This window comes from Mastigoproctus giganteus, chromosome 5, assembly GCF_048544385.1.
Source record: "Mastigoproctus giganteus isolate SK-2022 chromosome 5, ASM4854438v1, whole genome shotgun sequence".
NCBI classification, from domain to species: Eukaryota; Metazoa; Arthropoda; class Arachnida; order Uropygi; family Thelyphonidae; genus Mastigoproctus; species Mastigoproctus giganteus.
The window spans coordinates 169957109-169981045 of NC_143579.1; the positions used below are offsets into that span (position 1 = coordinate 169957109).

Below are 23937 nucleotides of genomic sequence, written 5' to 3' on the forward strand. Positions count from 1 at the left end.
GGTAACCTGACCTTTTTCACCATTAGGGCATATTGAACAAGAAAATAAAAATACAGTCATAAAAAAAATTTATTTTTTCATGAATGTATTTCTAAATATGACTTATTCTAAAGAAAAAAGGTTATGTTACCTCCTCCAGTTCGGGAGGGGTTCAAGCTCCCATGGGATTCAAGTCGAGGTAACCTGACCTTTTTTCACCATTACAAAATACTGTAATGGTGAAAAAAGGTTAGGGCATGTGCGATTAGGACAAGTTACCATTAGTGCTGCTAAAGTGATACTAAACTGATGTTATTGTGTGTTGTGTTCGTGCACCAATCAGCGCATCGTTTGCTACGCCTACCTGTCAATCAATATATCGTTCTCGACTTTGCTCCAGACCGATAACACGTACCATCTGTTTACCGAGTGAGCAATGCTAGAGTGCTGTATTGGGAAACTAATTTTCCGCATAAGTTATCCGACGTTTCTCGTCGTTCTCGTGCAGGCTTTCTTTACCTTTGCTGAACTAGGAAGTGTTTGGGAGGTTTAGATCCTTTCGCAGATAAGCTTACTCTATTAGTTTGACAATTCATGGTGTATTCATGAAGTAATGAAAAAAAAATTTCATTACTTCATACTGTATGAAGTAATAAAATTTTTGAATATGGCGTACACATGGTAAGAATATACCCAGATCCTTGACATAGTGTGGCCTTGACAATGACCCCCCCCCCATACACACTACTCGGACTCCCTCCAGTCACTATCTGGTAGAGTAGAGGTAGCAACATTATACACTAACTGATCTGGAAGCCTCCTAAAGAGTTACCAATAGGTTCAGTCCAATGTACTAACTAGCAGCCGGCCTGCGAACACCGTTTTAGAGCTGAACCCTCGAAATGTAAGGAATCGTAACCTCAAAAGTCATCAGTCATACTGCATGATGGAAGAGATGGGGAAGGGTTGACCGGAACTTAGCTCTGGAGACTAAACATGGGTTCCACCACTTCAAGCCTTTAATAAGCAAAGTGGTGGTATTGCACTGGTTGATGAGTCATTTACCACCTAGTGATTTTGATTCACATTCTGCACACATGACAGATTATGGCCAAAATACCCACACTGCTGCCTTTTGGGACATGCCCTTTAACTTCTTATTTATGATCTCAAGATCTTATATCACTCTTCTTCCTGCAAGGTCTTTGATAACTGATCATTGGACGCATCATATTGCAGTCAAACAGATTTTAATGCACCTTGTCCAAAAACCGTTACTCATTAAATTCAGCCACCTTTGTTCTAATTAGTGAGGTAATTTTATGTTACCATCCTCAAACCATGACATTTACTGCTGTTTGCAGTAACTTCCATGGGATATGGTGCATTATTATGTTGAAATAGTAAAGGCTGTACTCTGTGGAATCACATGGAAGCAAAAGAACAGTTGTCGATAACATAACATGTAGAAAAACTAGAGGTCTAGGTCAAACTTGCAAGAACAAAAGTGTACTGTAGCTGCACCATTTTCTCTTGAGAAATAGCCATTTTTAGCATTAGTAGAGGCATGTGAGGCAAGAAAGCAAGCTTATGCAGCATCAGCCAAAAAAAAAAAAAAAAAAACTGCTCCCATTTCACCCCCTCCATTCATTCCAAATACCTGTCCAGCTCAGCCTTAAGTTTATTTAGGCTATCAACTTCCACAACAAATGATGGAAGTCTGTTCCACCAACCAACTACCCGCACATCTATCTTACAATTGTCTTTCCTCAAGGCTTTATACACCTCAATCCGATCACCTCGCAGGTGCCTAGTCTCCAGACACTGTAAATTGCAAAACTTACGCCTTTCTTCATAAGAGCAACCCTTCGTTACATTCAATAATCTTGTTGCTCTTCTCTGTACTTGTTCCAACAGCTCTACATCCTTCTTAAAATGAGGCCTCCAGACCTGTATACGGTACTCAAGGTGTGGCCTGAACTCATTTTCTAAACTCACTCATCACTAAAAACAAACAAGAAGTGTTAGTTTCATTACTCCATATGACTTGTTTTATAATCATTAGGATTTCACTTAGACCACAGTAATCAGTATTTGGCATTGATTAATTTTTTTTTTTTTTAAATTATTAATATTAAAAATACTTTAAGGAAATTCCAAAGAATGGATTTTATATACAGCAGTTCTTAAGGCAGTATTTCACATTGTAGGTCAATTTATGGATGCTATTTCATTTGTGGAAAGCATCTTTTGCCAATTCCACTTTACAGTCCTTTACACTAATATTTTCAGGTGTCTGTCTGCCTTCTGTAGTAAGCTGTTATTTTTTGATCAATGGGTTTGCTAATTTTGAAGGGAAAAAAAAAAAACACAATTTATTTGTATTATTATTATTTTTTTAATTTCTTCTCCAAACAAAAATGCCCAAATCCAGCATTGGAGCAACAGGTTCACTAAACCCTGAACCCCTGCAGCTCAGCACTCTGGCTTGCATAATTCTTTCTCATTTTCAAGTGTAGCTAGCCAGTTGCACTATTAGCCTCCAGAAATCGTATAGCAATCAGAAATTTAACTTATCTGTAATAAATCAGAATAGCAGTATTTTCATGATTATAATTAATCTTGTTACTTCATTTTTTTTTATTTCATCTTTAGAAAACAGGTAATTTTGGTTAGATTGGACACCAGAGGAAATCCAAATCTGGCATATGAACCTGGTGATCATCTTGGAATATTTCCTGCTAATCCTTCCAGAGTGGTTGAAAGGATTCTAGTACATCTTAAACTACTGGGTTACAAAGAAAATGATACTGTTCAAGTTGAAGCAAAAATAAGTATGGAAATGACTTTTATTTTATATGTGAAAATTAGGTATGTGTATATACATACCACATACTGAGTTAGCTTTGCATTAGCAACACCCCCTTTTTGTAGTAATAGAGTAGATGTGATGCTGGTGATGACTCAAAGTTGGGAGCAGCTGTATAAGACTGTAGTTAACACATAGTGATCATTGAGTGTCTGTGATGAAGAATGGGCTGGCATTGAGACATTTCTGACTTTGAATGATTATGGGGACAAGAACACAGGTGCCAGTATCTTGACAACAGCCAGCATTGATAAGTGCTCCCATTCTTTGTTGTCGTGAGTCTACTATGACTGGCTTGATAGCAGTCTAACACTCAAAAAAAAAAAAAGACACACAATACTCATTGTACTCAATGCCAATGATGAGTGTTGTGTGTCTTGTCTCTTAATACAGTAGCAACACAGCAGTGGCCCAGCTAATTACACTGCAATGTAGGAGTAGTAAGACCAATATCCACATGGACTGTGTGACTGACATTAGCTCACATAGGCTATGGCAGTTGATGGCCATCAAGGGTACCCTTGGTCACTGCAAGACACAAGAAACTGTGCCTTGCATAGGCAACACTGGACCACTACCATGTGGAAATCTGTCACCTAATCTGATAAATTGCATTTCCAACTCAATCATCCTGATGGGCATATTCACATTTGAAAAAAAAAGCAACATGATGCTATGGCACCTGGATGCTGTGGTTTTATGATTTGTAAACTATTTTCATTGCATGCCCTTGCTCCTCTGATCACCATTAATCAGTGTCTGTCATTGCTGACCAAGTACATGTCCTCCATAATGACAGTGCAACCCAGCAGATATCAACATGGCAGCACACCATGCCACAAAGCCTAGCAGGTTGCTAACTGGTTTCAGGACCATAATGAATTATCCACCATCCCATTGGCTCCCAGCTCATCCATACTACAGCCATGCACCTGCACATTGTCAGGTGGATGTGCAACCCATATGATACACAATGAACACATTGTGCAACACATGGTAGCATTACCATGGGATGCACCAACACCTTGTGGAGTCCCTGCCAAGATGTGTATGGGCAAACAGTGATCCGCAAGAGGTATCAGGTATTACGAATGCAAAGCCAACTCATTGTGTATATACATACTAATTAATACAATATTGATGTTAATCTCACAATGAATATATTTTTAAATCATGGAAAACAAGTAATACTCAATGGATAAAAGGTATATATGCTGAAGAAAAATAATTTGCAATACTCTGAAGCTAAAGAAAAGATGTAAAATGCAATTGACAGAAATTCAAAATTAGGAAATATTTTAACAGGAGAAATTATAAATCACCTGCTTTCTGAAAAAAAAGATTAGATTCCTACCTAAAACCTTAAAAGTTTTCAGTCTTTTCTGTTCACACACTGAGATCAAGATTAGGGTTTCAAAGTATCCGAGATTTTCCTGGGTAGTATAGAATTAGGGTGCAATTATAAAATTGCATCAAAAGATGACCTGCTTCAGGAAATGAAACTGGAATTTGTCAAAGTGGCTGCGCCTATATGCTCACTGATGTCTAAGCTAAACAGAACTAACCTACAGTGATGACTGATTGACATGAAGTCTGATATACAGCATTCGAATTCGAAGAGATAATGAACAGAATAGACACACTCCTTAATCCCTTTTTTATATTATCAAATTTTAGCTTGCTTTGGTTTTCTGTATATGTTTTATTTATTTAATAAATATAAAGTGCCATAGACAGGCACTTTATTTTTATTAAAATATGTAATTCTTGTCAATAACCAGATTCAAACCTGGAAACTTTTGAGTATTTCTGAATTCTACACCAAATTTTATTTTGTCCATCTTTTTGTTTTTTGTTTTTGTCCATCTATAGTGTTTCACAGAGAACTTCATGGAAGAGCTTTAAGATATAAACTTTATTAAAAACTTATTAAAAACAGAACAGGTATGGATGCCTTGAGAAAAAAAACCACATTTTATCAAAGAAAAGAAAGGTAATAAACAGAACAGGTATGGATGCCTTGAGAAAAAAAACCACATTTTATCAAAGAAAAGAAAGGTAATAACAGTGATTATTCACTTCATTCTAGGAAGAATGATTAAGTTACTAGATTTTTTTCTGTAGACTGGGTCCTTCATTCCTGACATGCATTTACAAAGCATGTCAGCTTTATAAATTAGCATTAGTAGAGCCACACAATGCAAAAAAGCAAGCTTATACAGCATCAGCCAAAAAAAAAAAAAAAAATTTCACTGATTCATTCCAAATGTTTGTCTAGTTCTGCCTTGAATTTATTTAAGCTATCAACTTCCACAACAACAGATGGAAGTTTGTTCTAGCAATCAACTACCCGCTGGCTAAAGGCAAACTTCCACACATATTATATGACTGTCTATCCTCAGTTTGAATCTGTGCCCACTCAGGTTTGTAATCTGAGCAAGAATCCCATCAGCATTAAGCCTGCTCAATCCATTCAAGGCCTTATACACCTCAATCATATCGTCTGGTGACTAGTCTCCAGAAGCTGCGATTTGCAGAACTTAAGCCTTTCTTCATAAGAGCACCCCTTTGTTCCCTTCACTAGTCTTGTTACCCTTCTCTGTACTCTTTCTAACAACTCTACATCCTTCCTAAAATGAGGCTTGCAGGCCTGTACGCAGTACTCAAGGTGTGGCCTGACCATTGCCTTATACAAGGGGATAATCACCTCCTTATCCCTGCTCAAAGTTCCTGTATATCATTGACAAGGTCCCATGACCTACTCTGGCAGCCTGTTTGCACTGCTCAGAAAACTTCATATCTGACTGCACAATTACCCCAAGATCTCTTTCATTCTCCACTACCCTGAATGTAACACCACATAGTTGGTACATGCTCTGGGGTTACTGCTACCCATATGTAGTACTTTGCATTTGTCAATGTTAAACTTCATCTGCCACTTCTCAGCCCATCTACCAAACTTTTCCAGATCCTGTTGCAGCAGCATACTGTCATTACTATTATTAACAACCCTGCCAACCTTTGTATCATCTGCAAAATTTGATATTAAGCTTGATATACCTTCATTAATATTTATAATTATTATTAGCCATATAGTGCAAGGAAGCCTGAGGCTTATGCTGCACCAGCCAAAAAAATAAAATAAAAAAAATAAAAAATTTCTGAATTACCCTGAGAAAAAGAGAGAGACAGAAAACAAGTGTCAGAAGTAAAATGGAATCACCAAGAAAGAGAAGAATTATGATATCCAGCTCAGGACCCTGGGTGGGCCAAGTCCATACTCACCAGATGTTGAGCCCCTGGGGTATAAATATACAAAACAATGGGCCCAACACCAAACCCTGAGGGACACCACTAATAACATTAGAATGTAGAGCAGTACCCATTGACCACCACTCTGTCTTCTCCCACTCAACCATCCATTTATCCATTGTAGCAACTTGCCCTTAATGCCATACTGCTTAAATTTGTACAGTAGTCTTCCATGTGCAACAGTATCAAAATCTTTCCTGAAGTATATGATATCAAAATTATTTTTTGCATCCAGTTCCTTTGTAACCACATCATAGTATCCAATCAAATTGGTCAGACAAGACTTCCCCTTGACAAACCCATGCTGTGTCTGAATTATTGCTGTAGTCTTGTCTAAATGATCCTGCAGTGACTCCATTATTTTCCCTGGAACAGAAGTCAAACTAACTAGTCCGTAATTACTTGTGTCACTGTTTGATCCCCCTTTGTGAATTGGAGATACATTTGCACATCTTCAGTCCGTGGGGACTTCCCCCGAGTCCAAGGATGCTCTCATAATTATGGCTAAGGGTTTGCTTACTTCCTTTGCTGCCTTCTTTAGTATAACTTGATAGATCCCATCCACCCCGGGTGTCTTTCTTGTGTTTAACTTCAACAATTTCTCCTCCACTTTGCTCTGTTATTACAAAATCATTCAACTCCCCTTGAAAGTCTGATAAACATTTGGCCCTCTCCTCCTTGAATAACTCCTCATGTGTAAATGTAGATGCAAAATGCTCATTTAGTTCGGCAGTTATCTGAGAATGATCATCTACAGTCAAACCTGAGTTTGACTGTAGATGATCATTGATATCAAGTGTACCAATCTGATTTATCCCCTTCCTTTTAGAGTTTATATAAAAGTAAAGAAGTCTTTGCTGTTTTTCTTTGCATCCTTTGCCAAAGATTTTTCATAATCCATGCCATGGATAAAGAACCAGCATAGATCCTCATGGGGGGAAAACAACTTTGCTGCCATTTTCCTTTTTGTAACTTTCAAATAACAGCTAAAGCTCACTCACAGCCTAATCTTAATCTAACTAGACACTTCTGAGATGTTTTGAAAGCCATAGTGAGACACTCCACACTTCACAAAAATGTTGCATTCGTTAAATTTCATAATTGTCATACTAGATATTAAATTTGGCTCTTATCAAATGACAATTTCTGTTTCTTCCAGACATGCTGTTTTGTGTGAGTGAGCATGTGTGATAGTGGCATGTTGGTCAAGTGTAATTGAAGGGTTTCTGAATATGGTAATGTTGTCAGATATATATAATCTATGTATATACAAGGTGCAACCCAAAAGTTCCCAAAATCTATTTATAAAATAAATTAGACTCACCCTGGGTCTTATTCACCACCATCACTTTTGAAGTAGTCCCCCTTGAGAGTGTAAACACTGATCTCAGCACTTTTCCCATGATTTGAACATGTCCTGAATGTCCTTCGTCATAGTGTTCAGCACCGCCTGCAATTAGGTTTGGATATCCTCTACCCTGTCAAATCTTTGACCCTTCAGCTTGATTTTCATTCTTGGGAAGAGGAAGAAGTCACAGGGGACTAAGTCTGTAGAATAAGGGGGTGGGGGATGATTTTCATGTTGTTCGATGCCAAAAACTATGCCACAGCGAGAGATGTGTGGGCCAGTGCATTGTCATGATGAAGGACCCAGTTCTTTGTAAACCACTTCTGTGGAAATTTCATTCTGACCGCTTCCCTTAACTGCCTCAGAACGTAGCAGTAGAACTTTGCGTTTACATTTGCAACATTTCCAGGGTGATGCTCGATGGTGGACGCTCAGAACAATAGTTGTTGTAAACCGACAGTTTTTAAAATGGTTAAACCGGTAGTAGGTCTGCATCAGGCTTAAAGCATTGTCACCAAAAGCTTGTTTCAACTTCTTATGGGTTTCTGCTGCTGTATTGTTAAGAAGGAAACAAAACATGATGCAAGCACGCTGCTCTCTCACATCGGCCATAGCAACAATTGCAAATTACACAAAACACACAGCCAAAGAACTGCACATAAAAAAAAATTCAATGACTGTCCAGCCCAACGCCATGTGGCACACTGATTCACAAAGGATGCATGCAGTGTTACCTAGCGCCTCAAGTCCATACTAAAAGTAGTTCCCACGCAACATTCAAATTTCGGGAACATTTGGGTAGTATACACACATACAGTATATAACATGCAAATTAAAGCTAATAGTGCAGAATAGCGAAGCCAAATAAGATACAAATATCGAATATTACAAACAATACCTACAACCCACTGTGACAAGGTGGCCGATGTTTGAAAAAAATAAAACTAAAAAAGTAATTAAAAGAATCAGCCGTTGAGCCCCATCTCATCTGAAGACCACAAAGCAATGATGTTTGAAGGAATTGCAGCATTTTGAATGTTAAACAAATCAAAGCAATACCACCACTGACAAATAAACTAGTCACCTGGTGTGAGAAACCAAGAAAAAGACTAGTTAAATATACTCTGAGTGAGCATAATTAGGTATTTTTGAGTAATGATGGCATAAGAACTACCATTACTCAAATCTTTTGCATTATCCAGCTGATTAGTTTGTCTATCAGTCATGGAGTTGTTCTGATTTGTTTATTTACGAGGGGTTTCCCAAAAGTAAGGTAACACATTTTTTTCTCTCAATGATGTTTAATAATACTAAGTTGAAATTACACACCAAGAAATAAGTGAACATGCACTACTTCTCCACAAAGTCTCCAGTTTTATTGATGCACTTGTCCCAACGATGGATCAGTTTATCAATACCAGTACTGAAGAAGTCCTTGCCCATATGCAGTAACTAACATCGCACCGCCTGATGAACTTCCTCATCTGTGGTGAAATGCTTTCCTGAAAGGTGTTTTTTCAGAGGGCCAAACAAATGGAAGTTTGAAGGCACTAAGTCTGGGCTGTACGGGGATGTGTTTCCCAACAATTACAGCATAATCACTCAAGAGTGGTGTGGGCAGTGTGTGGAGTTACGTTGTCATGTAACAAAATCACGCCGCTCATCAGGAGTCCTGGTCGTTTGTGTTGAATGTTGGCTTTCAAATTTTCCAACATTGCACAGTAAAGCTGTGCATTGATTGTTCCTCCCTTTGATAAAAAAATCCACCAACAGAATGCCTTGGCGATCCCAGAACACTGTGGCCAGGACTTTTCGGCACTGGGAACAGCTTTGAATTTTTTGTGCACAGGAGATTGTATGTTTCCAGGTCATGGAGTCATGTTTGCTCTCAGGGGTTAAGTGATGAACCCACGTTTTGTCTGCTGTGATTATGCGAGCAAGAAAATCCTCTCCTTCATCGCCGTATCAGACACGTGGGGATGTGTCTGGAGAACCTCCAGACATCCTCATGCATTTTGCTTTGTCCTCCTCTGACAATTGTTGGGACACCTAGTGGCAGTACACCTTTCAAAAGCCAAGGACATCATGAACAGTTGACTTACTCACGTTCACTATTTGAGCAATTTCATTCGCCTGTTTTCAAAAACAATGCCTTTAATGCACGAAATGTTGTCTTCTGCCTTGCTCGATGAAGACCTGCCCACCCGATGTCGATCTTCAATGTCAACACAGCCCGATTTAAATTCATTGCACCAAAAACACACCTGCTTCTTTGTCATCACCTTTTCACCATACGCAGCAACCAGTTCATGGTGAATGTCACTTGGTGATGACCCTTTTGCTTGCAAAAGTTGAATAACTTCACGAACACTGTTTTGGACCACACTCGTACTGTAGCCGCCATTTTGCAACTGAAATCTGCTGTGAGGTGACAGTACCACAACACTGCACTAGCGGTCTTTTTGAATGCTATTAACAGGTCTATCTGTCTACCGCATTTCTTCTCATTCTCTTTCACCATTATTAAGAAAAAAAATGTGTTACCTTACTTTTCAGAACCCCTCGTATATTCAAAATGCTGCATTTTGATTATCTTGTGGCCTTCGGGTGAGATAAGGCTCAGTAGTTAATTCTTTAAATACTTTTTTAGTTAATTATTTTTTTCCAAATTTTGGTCTTGTTGTTATAGTAGGTTGTAAGTATCATATGTGATGTTTCGGTTTTGATGTTCACAAGGCAGCACCAGTCAAAAGTTATAAAGATTAAATTAAATTTGTCTTTAATTATAGCTGCATAGGCTATGATTATAAGATTTGTTCATCTAAATTTATTAATTTCAATTATTATAGATATGAGCTGCATAACATTTAAATAGCATGCTAATGTGGCTGCACCTCCAATGTTTGTCTTGCTATCTATTTATTTTTCATTAAGTTATCATTTGTTTTAATTTGAACTTATTTAATAGAGATATCTGTATTTTAGGTAACAAATGGGAAGTTTTTGTCAGAATACCACAATGCTCTCTTAAGACAGCACTTGAACGATATTTAGATATTACAACCCCACCAACGCAGCATATATTAAATTTGATGTCTGAGATGGCCAAGGAACAATGGGATAAATCCAGATTAAAACATCTTGCTGAGGTGAGTATATATATATTAATAAACTGCACATGTGTATGTATATGTGAGAGAGAAATAATGCCACAAAACATTACCCAAGGCAACTCCCCCTTCCTATTCTTTGTACATGTGAAACAATAACATAAATGAAATATTATATATGGAGTGTTTTTAAATTAAACTGACATAATTATAGAGATAATTCTGTGTCAAAGCAAGTAAAGAAGTTCATAAACATGTGTCTGATTCTAATAGTTTCAGAAATATGGTTGTTTGAATTTTAAAAGATGGCCATGGAATTTTGAACAGTAAAAAATAAAAGTAAAGTAAAAAATCTTACAAGAATTAACTTTATGATAGGTAAGAAATTAAAATTTACAATATTACAAAAATTAAGTAAAATAAGGCAACACCTGAGTTACAAGTATGCACTAATATGGTGATGGGCCATTCTTTGCTTTTAAAACAGCTTGTATTCTACATGGAATAGATTCATATAAGTTGAACTGTCTTAAGGGGAATATTGAACCATTCTTTATGGAAAACATTTCAAGTTCCTTAAATGATGAAGGTGGAGAAAATCTGCCTCTCATTCTCTTCTCCAAATATGCCCATGGTGGTTTAATAATGTTTAAGTCTGATGATTGTGCCACCCATGGGAGATGCTTAGCCTCAGTTTCATGATCGTCAAACCAAGATTAGACACATCTGGCTCTGTGTATTGGAGCATTATCATTTTGAAGCATGGCATCATTTGTGGGAAACAGTTTGCACCATTAGGTGAACCTGGACACTCAGAATATGAAGGTAATCAATCACTGGCAGTAATTAGCCAGTTCAGTGTGATGATAGGACCCACTGCCCAAGCCATTGTTAATACTCTTCCATGTTTGACAGTTGGCACAAGACATTCAAGAAAGATGCACTTCCTTTGGCATTCACCAAACATCAACTATCCTTGATGTTGGAAAAAGTGTGAATGATGATTTGTCTGAAACTATGACACTTTTCCAATCAAGTGGCCAGTTTTTGTGTTCCTCACACTATTTCGGTTTCTTTCTAGGATTACCATAAGTAATGAGTGGCTTGGCAATAGAAGCTCTGCCATAAATTTCAGCTGTATATTATTCTTGCTAAAAAGTTTTGCATGAAACGAGATTGCTGTTTTCTGCAGTTATTTTTGAAGCAGTAGTTTTATGTTTACAGGCTACAATCCTTTTCAGTGTCCAGCAGTCTCTTTCAGTCAACTTTGATTTTCTGCTGCAATTTATCCTATCACATTTTGTTTTTCCATACTTGGTGAATGAGCCGACCGGGCTAGCCGAGTGGGTAAAGTACCTGCCCGGCAACCCAAGGTCGCGGGTTCGATTCCCGCCTCGGGCTTGGATCAAAGTACTGCAAAAAACCTTGGGAGGTGCAATATGGCCATAGAAGCCGATGCGCCAACAACTACCAAATCAAAAAAAAAAAAAAAAAACTTGGTGAATGCAAACATCACTCAATGTTTGCATTCACCAAGTTGCTTTGGATACGTTAAACAAACCAACAGCTTAATTACCATTGCTCCTGATAAACATGCACCAGAAATTAAACCTCTTTGGAATTTAAATAGATCAGTCATTTTCTTCATATACCTTTTTTATATCACCCCTAAATAAACAGCAGCTTTTATTGTCTTTCCTTTGCAGTACTACTTCCAAGAAACAGAAATTCATCACTACACGTTCATAAATATGCCATACAGCCATTACAAAAACTACTATTTTCATATCAAGTGTTTCCATTATTTTGTCTGCCCCCTGTAAATTCCAAGGTAGCACATATTCATCACTTGACAGTGCATCATTTTCAAATTTTTTTTGGATGCAGTAATAGATGTTTTGTGGCACAAGTTCTCTCAGTTTCAGCATGAGAACCTACCAGATGCTGTTATAAAAAATAATTGATGCACAATGGTCCTTGGTTGAGGAACTGATCAGTGTACAAGGAAGCTTGGTATATAACAAATTTACCAAGTCACCTTAGCATTTTAACAGTTCCTCATAGCAGTGAGAGGCTATTCAGCCACATAAGAAAAACAAACACTGAGCTCAGATCTTCTCTTCCCAGTGAAGCTTTAGAAATACTCTTGACAGACAAGTGTAGACAGCAAGACCATTGTTATAAACAAAGCTCTGACTCAGTTTCTGAAGAAGGTACAGCCTGCAACAGTATCTGTCTTGAAGCAGTCATAATCACTTGTTGTATAATAAAATATTATACAAGTGATAGCTATTAATATCTATTCAAACAGAAATCCATATACAGAAAATGTTAGATAAACTAATATTTAAAAGCATACTGTACAGGTAAATAGTCCTTTGGATGTATTTTAACATAAAATGTGCATTTTTTTCCAGTGAAATTTAATACTGATTACAGTGTGGACTTAAATTCTGCTGCTTTTTCTGAAAAATCTCCTGTTTTCCTCCTGCTTTCAAATGCCTGATCTTCAGCTTTGAAAGTCAAAAGTTGGACTTTATGTTTATTTCTTCAAGTTTTATTTTGCATCATTCTATCAATTACACTGAGTGAACAGAAATTGTGGGATACCTACCTAGTAATGGGTAGTCTCACCTTTTGTCCAGATAAGGTAGTCATATGGTGAGGCATTGAGTCCACTAATTCATTAAAACGTTCCACAGGTATTTCCATCCATGTTTGCTGCACCACTGTCCATAATTCTGTTACATTCCTGGGTGGAGGATCCAAAGCATGCACCACAGGTTTCATGTCTGGTGAACAGGAAAAGGCATTCCATAGTGGCAAAATCTGCGGAATGCTCTTCGAATCATGTTCTAGTCATCATGACTCTCTGAGGAGGCGCATTGTCCTGCTAGAAGAGTCCATTGCCCTGTGGGTACACAGTGATCATGAAGGGATACAGATGGTCTGCAAGGATGGGACCTGGACCATTCAGAGATGTCTAGACCAACAGTTCTCAACAGTTTTTTTTCTGATGGCCCCAAAAATGGCCACAAGATTTAGCTGGTGGCCACACAAAGCATAATAAATCTAGTACGTTTGTTAAATTCCGGGTGAAAATCTGGGTGAACAATCATGTCTCATACTGTTGAATATCACTTTTATGAAAATCCATATGATATTTTATTGTATATAAATTAATTTTTTTAATGTTGAAATTTAATAAATAAAAAAATTGATATTTATGAAAATTGTCTGGTGGCCACACAGAAATTTCTTGGGGGCTGCTGCATTTGTCCCTCATTACTGTGACTGCACTTACTACTTGAGAACACTTACTAGATGTACAGAGGTCCCAACGTGTGCCAGTTGAACATGCCCCAGACCATTACTGACCATCTGCCTGAACAGTTCCTTGTTGACATGATGGGTGCACAGCTTTGTGTACGTGTCTGGCAGTTTCTGCCAGACACGTACCCTCCCTTCCTCTCGAAATAACTAGAAATGGGACTCATCGGACCAGGAGACCCATCTCCAATCATCCAAAGTCCAGTGCTGATGTTTTTTTGCCCAGTTGAGGCGTAGAGTCCTGTGTCGTGGTGTTAGCAATGAGATTCTGGTGTGTTGGCAGCTCCCATAACCTATTGCAGCTAATGATCACCTGATGGTCAATTGAAGACATTTCTGGCACCTCCCTCGTTGAAGTCGGTGCTCGGTTTGTCCACTAGCGAGAAGTGTGACAGTGTTACATTGCCCAGGAACCAGGTATCCCATGGATTCTGTCCACGGGATACCATGTAAAAGCATTTGTTTTTATGATAACATTAACCAACACAATTTATCTCCAAGAACTTAAATGCTGTTTTTAACCAATTTTTATGTGTAGATTTTTAAAATCTATGCACGTTATAGTTATTAAATATAGAGGGAGTTATGTTTTACTAAAATATGCCAATTGCATAATTTAGCCAGTAATATATGACATACTGATTTATTTTAACAGATATAAGCTAATTCTCTTAATTTTAGCAATCGATTCTGGCCTTGGTTTTCTTGTGATAAACATAATCGGATTTCTACCCGTGGTTATTAGGTTCAAATTCTGATGCAACAATTTACAATTTGAAGAGAGCATACTTAGCATTTTTGTTCAGGATTTTTGTAGGCTGTGCCAAGGTTTTCCAAGTAGGTTCTATGTTATTGGAATATACTCACAGCAGGAACAAAGATTTCAGTGTTACGAAAAAGACATGAAAAGTTTGAAATATTTTGCTATGGAGGACAGTATGTGTTTTTGTAAAGACATCAGACTTCTGAAGGAACTAGGTGTCGTGCATAAGTCAGATGAATGGCTTTTATTCATAGATGCCTCAGTTGGACTTAAAGAAAGTCATGAAAGCATGTCTAAGGTTCTACATGAGTTATGTCAAAATACCAGGATTATGGTTGGAACATATGCAGTGATCTTAAGGTTATTGGTTTGCTTGTTGGTCTGCAGAGTGGGTTTCACAAAATATTGTTTTCTGTGTTTGTGGGACAGCAGTGTGACAGAAGAACATTATGTTGTGCAATATTGGGACAAGTTCATACCAGGACAATGTAATGTAAAATATATTCCTTTAGTGCAATCAAACAAGGTGGTTCTTCCATCCCTGCATATGAAACTTGGATTGATGAAAAATTTCATGCAGGGACTAGATAAAGAAAGTAACTGATTTGCATACTTGAGAAGTGTTTCCTAATTTAACATATGCCAAACTTAAGGAAGGAATTTTTGTAGGACCCCAGATTAGGAAACTCCTGAAAGACTGTGCTTGAAACCCAGTTAAAGAGGTTGAACTGGCAGCATGGCAATCATTTACGGTGGTAGTTCATGGTTTTTTTTGGGTAATAGGAAAGAAGAAACTATGAAATGTTGGTGTCTAATTTACTCAAGCGACAGCACAAAAACATGGGCTGTCGAATGTTGTCAAAAATTCATTTTCTTCATTCTCATCTTGAATTTTTTTCCCAGAGATATGAGTGATGAACAAGGGGAGCGGTTTCATCAAGATATTCCCATGATGGAAAAGCGGTACCAAGGTTGCTGGATCCTATAATGATGGGGGATTATTGCTGGTTCCTTGAGGGAGAATAAGCAGGAATATAAGAGAAAATCCCTTAGTAGCAAACATTTTTAAGGACAATTACAGATATGCTGATTATATTACTGAAATATAACCATTTCACTATGATTTATGATAAATGAAGTTAAATGAATTATAGAGAATGGTATAATATTTTTTTTTACACTTGTATTACAAACATGAATTATACATATATATATCCCTTTATTTTAACATTAAACGTTGGTGCATCTTTTGATGTAGATGTGATAGAGACTTTTTTATGGTGATTTTCAGAATCAGCACATTTATTTCCTCCAGAATCACATATTTTCATTGTGTGGAGGTATGACAAAAAATATTTTTTGTTGGCTAGTGTAATTTGTTACATAACAGCAATTGTCATGTTTTGGAAATGAATTATAAATTCAATTATTCTGAAGCTTTTCTTTAACTACATTTAGAGCTCATGTGAACAGGGCCACATTTGCCATACTCTGCTTAAATCTCCGATTTCATTACCTTCCTTGTTACTGAGGTTTAAAGTAACTTTTCAATAATGATCCATCAGATCCTTACCCCTTCCCCCATTTTCTTCTCCAGTCCAAAGGGATTGCCCCTGAATCTAAATCTAATGTTGGCCTCATAATTAACCCAAGATTATTTGTTATACCCAAGTAACTTAGCCCTGAGCCAGGCACACAGGGGCAATGAGACCCAGATAATATTTCAGCAATCTGTGCTCTTCATCTACTGTCCACACACTTTAAACTCCTATTAGATGTTTTTGAAAATATTTTCTTTGATTTTTTTCCACTGAAAATTCCAGAAATATCTATTAATTATTGCATAATGGAAAAATTCACAAATTACATTAAACTTAATTATATGCATGTGTGGATTGGCATCTGTTATTATTGATAGTTAAGCTGGCTTTACTTCCATGCACTTTCCACCAAATTGGTAATGCTCGCTAGGTTTGTGATATTGAAACATTATCTGGAATCAGTATTGATGTATGCTCTTCATGTTTCATACAGTAGGAACTCCTGTTATTGACAGGCTGGTGTCCAGTTTCATGCATTCATTGTAGTGTGCAGTTTTTCAATTTCCATTTTGCTCACTAACAGTGTCTAAGGGAATGTTAATGTCACAAATTAATTTAAAATATATGCTTTTAATATAAAGAGTGGTATTTTCACAGTTGTGTTCAGAAAAGATTTTGGGGAAGCCTAAGTGGCCTCATGCCTTTAGAGAAAGCACAGTCTTTTCACCCATGCTGATGGGTTAAAGAGTTACAGCTAATTTATTTTTTGAATATAAGAAAAGGGCTATTATTGCTGTAACCAAGTGGCCAGTAATGAACTCTGAGTGACTATAGTTAAAGCCCATATAACTGCTAAATAAGGTGTTGTTTGTCGTATTTTACCTTGTGCACTCACCTGACTGAGGTCACCCAGAGTACAAACAAATGTTTTTATTATTGTGCTTAGTGTTGGTCAAGTTATTTTGAAATTCATTTCTAGTGAAGTATGGACTAAAGCCTGCTGCTTTTTCCAAAAAAAAAAAAAAATCTCCTGTTTTCCTTCTGTGTACATTTACTCGATCCCCATCTTTTTGGAAATCAAAAGTTAGCATCTATGTAACATTATCACACAAGCTTCTGCTGTAGTCAGTGGCAAAACTATTATATTGCTAGGTCTGCCACCAAAACTATTATGCTGAATATAGTAAAAACAAAAAATCATGCTATTATTTTTCATCACATCACTACTTACCACAAAGTATTGTATACAATATCCAGAAATAATTCATGGAAATATGTAATAAATCTTATCTTAATGGGTACATTCAATTGGGAGAGGAAAGGTGATTAGCAAGCTTAAATAAACATTAGTATTTTTTATGTTCTAATTTTATTGCTTTGTCTTTAAACACAAGATTTTTTTTTAAATTTATAGTGGCTGGTTAGCTAGCACCCATAGTAAACCAGATGCTTCAGTGTAGTGCTCACAGTTTGGTGCCAACCTTTTGTATCCTTAGATGCAGTAATTTTGGAGGGCCTTAATTCTGAATTAGTGAAATTGCTCATAATGGATCTCTCTTGCTCTCTCATCAATGTTTTAAGATACTGATATATACTGATATATTCTTTACAGAATGTTGATGAATATGAAGAATGGAAAAATTTCAAATATCCAAACCTAGCTGAAATACTAGAAGAATTTGAATCTATCATAATACATCCATCTTTTCTGCTCACTCAGTTTCCTCTGTTACAACCACGTTATTATAGCATCAGTAGCTCTCCAAAAGAAAATCCACAGGAAATACACCTAACTTTGAGTCTTCTCAGATACTGCACACAAGGTGAGTAACAAACTTAAAACATATGATTATTCTTTTAGAGGGAACTCAACATCAGAATTTTTTGGAGATTACAAAATTTTAAAAATTAATAACTATAGTAACATAGATAGCTGTAACAGTGTCTTGATTCAACCATAAACAAAATGAATTAACATATATCTGGAATTCAATCCTTGACTCTCTCAGCAATAATTGTCAGCAAAATCTGCTTACTATATTTTATGAATTATGAGGAAAACTTCAGATTAAAGAAAAAAAATTCACTTCTGTTTAAGGAAACACAGTTTTGAATGAGACCTGGAATTACAGACTAGTAATTTGTTGTCATAATAGTAGTTATCAGTGGCAAATTTTGAAACCATGCTTTCAGCCATTCTGATTTCTTTTATAATGATATAGATAGATAGATAACAACTTGGTGATAAATCCGCTAAGTTGTTCAGCCTGTTTATTAATCAGATATATTCCTCTATAAAGTTGGCATCAGAGAACAGCTGAAAGTGACTAATCAATGGATGGGGAGGTCATAACATTTTCTGCAAATGCAGTTGCACATATTACAAAGTTAGGGTGTAAGCAATAATAGTGGAAAATTGTTTTATTCACATTTTCTTACTTAAGTACAGAAACTAAAGTAGCACACTTGGATATAACCTATCCAAGTACATCTTATAAAGGAGAAAGGCATGAAAAAAACTCATACCTCATTTTTAGCCAGCTATACATGTCAAAGTTACTAGTATGTAAGGAATGTCTGAAAGGAATCATTTGCCTAAATACTTGCTGAAAAGCTATTGGAAGGCTGGCCACTGTCAGATGAAATGGCTCAATATTGATTGTAGTCAGGGCCAGATTAAGGATGAAAGAGTTCCCAGGCCACATTTAAATTTGAGACTGCTTTAATATATAGCACATACATATAAATACAAATACTACATAGATTTTTATATTTATATTGTGAATAATAATTCCTTGATAAAAAATGTAAAATAAGAGGTCAAAAATATTTTGTTTTTTGACTTGAAAAATAACTGAAAAATAAAGTAATAATAAAAACAATTTTAATAGAAACATTTAACTTTTTTATTATACAATAAAAAGGTATAAGAAAAAAATTTAAACACTTAAATTTAAGTATGCTTTTATATTATAAGTTTTCTTGGTTTATTATTATTATTAGAAATTTTTATCGCTACTATAGAAAATATTTACACTGAAAATGCAGCCCCAGCCATGGCCAGTTTTACCATAGCATTAACACTGCCCTGTATGTTGTCAACTGACTATGGAGAATTTAATTAATTTAAGCATTTTATGAGTTCCTGGCTGGATTGGATTGTGAAGTCTGTCCGGCCTACCAGCGGCTTGATGAGATTTGAAATGAAGTGTGCCAGTTCGTGGGTAGGGATGCCTGTACGAAATGGGCTGTCCACATTCCCTGAACGTTCTCGAAAGCATGGTGAACTCTCTTCTGAGGAATTAGTTCAACCAAGCCAAAATTAGCAAATATCAATACTGGAACCCCCATGCCACCGGCTGCAACTGGGGCTGCTTCTACGGGCTACCAAAAATCCATAAATTGGACATCCTCTTCTGCCCCATCTTTTCAGGTACAGGCACCCCCAACTACGAACTGGCATGCTTCATTTCAAGCCACTGGTAGGCTGGACAGACTTCACAATCCAATCCAGCCAGGAACTCATACAATACTTAAAGAACCACAGCATCAATGACTAAGACCTCCTCGTATCCTACGACGTCACCTCCTTATACACATATATCCCCATCTCTTGTGCAATGGACTGTGTTCACCGCTGACTAGAAGGTGACATGTGATATCTTATGCTATAGGACTAAACTTTCTGTATTGGATATCTGTGAAGCAACACAACTATGCCTCAACCATTCAATCTTCAAGTTCGAGAGCACTAAATATAAACAAACCTGTGGCCTTGCAATGGGCTCTCCCATCAGTCCTCTCCTGCCAAACCTAGTCATGGAAGAGTTCGAAACAGATTCCCTTTCTAATCCCCCCTTCCGCATCACCCTCTGGCATAAATATATGGATGATATCCTCACCATACTCCCCTGAGGGTCCAAGATTACATTTCTAGGCTATCTCAACAGCAAATCACCTTTTTAAAATTCATGATTGAAACCGAGAAGGACCAGGCCCTTTCGTTTTTAGACGTGTGGTTAAAAAGAGAGGGTTCACAGGTCACAACATCGGAAATCCACATGTGCTGGACAATACACCAACTACTCCAACTCACAACGTCATAGCATCACCCGGTCACTAATGAACAGGGCTTGGACACATTGCTCCAACACTACCAGCACGCGCTAAGAAATACATAGGGTCAAGTCAGACCTCAGAAAATGCGGCTACGCTGAGCAGACCCTCAACTACTGCGGACTACAGATATCACACTGTCACAGCACCAGATACTCCTCATCAGACGCCCAACAAACAAACACTTTCGGTTTCACAGGCATCGCCTGCATCCCATTTTACCCTGCTCTAACACATGCCATAGCCAGAATCCTTCACAGCTACAACATCCACACCATTCAAACACCCAGAATGAAACTCCAACCACATACTTTCCCCCCCCTCCTGAAGCGGAGCAGGATCATTTACTGCATACAGTGCCGGGACAGCAAAGCAATCTACATTGAGGGAAGCCATCCTTCATTTGGAAGACCGGCTGAGGGACCACCAAACCATCACTAAAGCTGACTTTACCCATTCAGCGCTAGCTGCTCACTATTGGCAGGAGAGCCATGATATCACACCCAAGAATACAAAAATCATAAGCTTCTCGTGGAATTTCAGGATCTGCCATTGGCTGGAATCAGCACACATCAGTGTAATATGATCAACATGGACCATGGCACCTGCATACATGCAATCTTTGAGCCTCTCATAGTCCACGAGCTTGGCAGCTGCCTATGACTGTCACTCATCTCAACTGTCTTCCTTCCTGCTTCTCCCTCCCCTCTCCTGACTTCTCTTCCTTGCCCTCTTCACCGTTTGCAACTACCCACAAACCACTCACCCCTCCTCCGTAACCTCGCGTGCTTATGTACTCTGTCAGCTACAGCACATAAAAACAACTACTTGCCAGCGCTCAATTAGTTGAAAAAGGCTACATACAGAGCTGAAAGCTTCTATATTTTCTAAATTTAATATATGTTATCTCCTAAATATCTGTGCCTTGTGTCAGTTTTTTATGTGTTACTGTGTTTACTCTCTCACTTACTAATTAAATTCTTTTCACTTGATCGGTGCAAGCAAGAAATCACTATGCAGACTATGGAGAATGTTCCCAGAATCAAGGCAACAATGGAATCACATCAATAGTTTGGTGCATGACCCCTCTCTCTCTCTCTCTCTCTCTCTCTCTCTCTCTCTCTCTCACAATTTGGTGTATATTAGCATTAGTAAAGGTATATGATGCAAGAAAGCAAGCTTAGACAGCATTAGCCAAAATAAAATATAAAAAAAAAAAAACTTCCCATTCCACTCATTCATTCACTTCAAAAGTTTGTCTAGTTCTAATCACCTAACTGGCTAAAGGCAAAAATGTATTTATATGTGTGATAATTAACTGTAACACATACAGACCAAAAGTGAAGCCAATCAATCAAAGTAAAAATTTGAGAAACCAAGAGAATTTTGATCACTTAGACAGGAGAAATGTAGAAATTTAGAAGATAATAAAAGAAACTTTATATATATATATATATATATATATATATATATATATATTTTATTTTATTTTTTTTTCATCTTTATTTAAAATACTACCACCCAGACGGTGCCATCTGGGTGGTGGTATCCATCTGAGAATAAGTAACATTAGTCTTCTCCTCAGGTGAAGTGTTACTTATTTGAAGTAGTGCAATATCATGGCAACTCATTGTGAAGGTATTCACAATATGAGATATAACTTAAAACTATGCCGCTTTGCTAATATTCTGTTCATTCAGATTTGGCTATGTATTATTGATGCTTTTGCACTATACTTATACATAGTCTAGACTTTTCCATAGCTTGAGGTTTCAGCCCTAAATGCTTTATAGTCTAAACACATCATACACCATCAGGCATCTCTCATATTGTGGAGTTATACTTTATAACTGTTTTTCCATCATTGCATCACTCGGATACCTACGTACCCACCCACCGAAGAAGGGCCAAATAGCCCTGGAACGGCACCAGGGGGAGCCTGATGATGTCCGGAGTTTCCAAGAATAGGTAACAACAGCCTTCTCCACTGGGGAAGTGTTGCCTATTCGAGGAGTTTGAGTTTTTGAGTGGTGTGAGTTGAAGGAGTTACTGTCCCTTTCATTCTTCTACACTGTTTCTTTTCCTCTTACACTCTTACTATTACTTTCCCTCTACCTTTTTGCTTTTCTAAGTCTAATAGGGACAACTGGATAGTCGATTTATTATCCCACACAAATACAAAATAGTCCCAAAACGGTGCCGTCCGGTACCTACCCACCCACCGAAGAAGGGCCAAATAGCCCTGAAACGGTGCCGTCTATTCGAGGAATATATGAGCTTTGAGTGTGAGTTGAAGGAGCTGAGTTTCCTCGAATAGGTAACAACAGTCTTCTCTACTGGGGAAGCGTTGCCTATTCGAGGAATATATGAGCTTTGTATGTGAGTTGAAGGAGCAATTGTCCCTTTCTTCTTTCTACGGCATTTCCTTCCTCTACCTCTCCTACTGTCACCTTCCTACATCTTTATCTCTTTTCTAAGTGTAATAGGGATAGTATGAGGATAACCGAGAACTTTATCCCATACCATATTTCAAAACGGTGCCGTCTGGGTGGTGGTATCCATCTGAGAATAAGTAACATTAGTCTTCTCCTTGGGTGAAGCATTACTTATTCGAAGTAGTGCAATATCATGGCAACTCGTTGTGAAGGTATTCACAATATGAGATGTAACTTAAAACGATGCCGTTTTGCTAACATTCTGTTAATTCAGATTTGGCTATGTATTATTGATGCTTTTGCACTATACTTATATTTGTTTTTTTTTTTTTTTTTTTTTTAGGAGCATTAGCAACTAAGGCCATATTGCTCCGGGAATATGCAGTAGTCGTTCCTGACCTTTCTGCATCCTCCATATTTGGTGGTGACTGGCTCGAACCCCGGTCTAATCAAGAAGCGTGTGCTATGCACTGCTGCTCCTTCCCACCTGGCTACGGAGGCACCGTATACTTATACATAGTCTAGACTTTTCCATAGCTTGAGGCTTCAGCCCTAGTTTACTTATTATTATTTTTTTTTTTTTTTTATTTATTTATTACTATACTTATTCTTACCGCCTTTCTCCTTATGTCAGCATAAGCTTTCTTTTGCACATGTATAAAATAAATAAAAAACACCACATCTGAAGTGAAAATTATGGTTGGCACTCTTTTTCTGTATTATATTCTGTATATTTGTTTCAAAGCTATCTGTTGGACTAGCTGTTATCTTGCCTGTTTGCTGTTAAATTTAAAGTTTAGCACAGATTGCCTTTATGTTTAATTATTTGGACCTAGTTAAACAGGCAGACAACAATCAGAAACAGATAGCCTCGCTAATTATTGGTGGGATATATTGAATGGTGTTAGCCTTCGAAAAAGTGCCATTCAATGTATCTGATTATTGATAATTAGCTGCATAATCATTATTTTATTTTATTTTATTCTATTTTTATTTTATTGCTAATTATACGTTTATTTCTAGAGTATAGCGATGTAAACCAACACAGGCTATCTTAGTCTTTATAGGTTCTTTTGGCCTTATGGCCCGCTGAGCACTTTTATGCCAATGTTTTAATACACTTTGAATACCTAT

The 23937-nt window shown here is 37.3% G+C and overlaps 1 protein-coding gene across 1 annotated transcript in view; it reads left to right on the forward strand.

Annotated features, from left to right (window-relative positions):
* Positions 1-23937, forward strand: part of LOC150085834 (nitric oxide synthase, inducible-like) — a 137793-nt gene that overhangs the window by 80089 nt on the left and 33767 nt on the right. The window contains exons 16-18 of the mRNA XM_090374711.1: positions 2635-2850; positions 10477-10657; positions 17865-18075. Coding sequence (XP_090230837.1) covers positions 2635-2850; positions 10477-10657; positions 17865-18075 — 608 coding nt within the window. The remainder of the gene's footprint in view (positions 1-2634; positions 2851-10476; positions 10658-17864; positions 18076-23937) is intronic.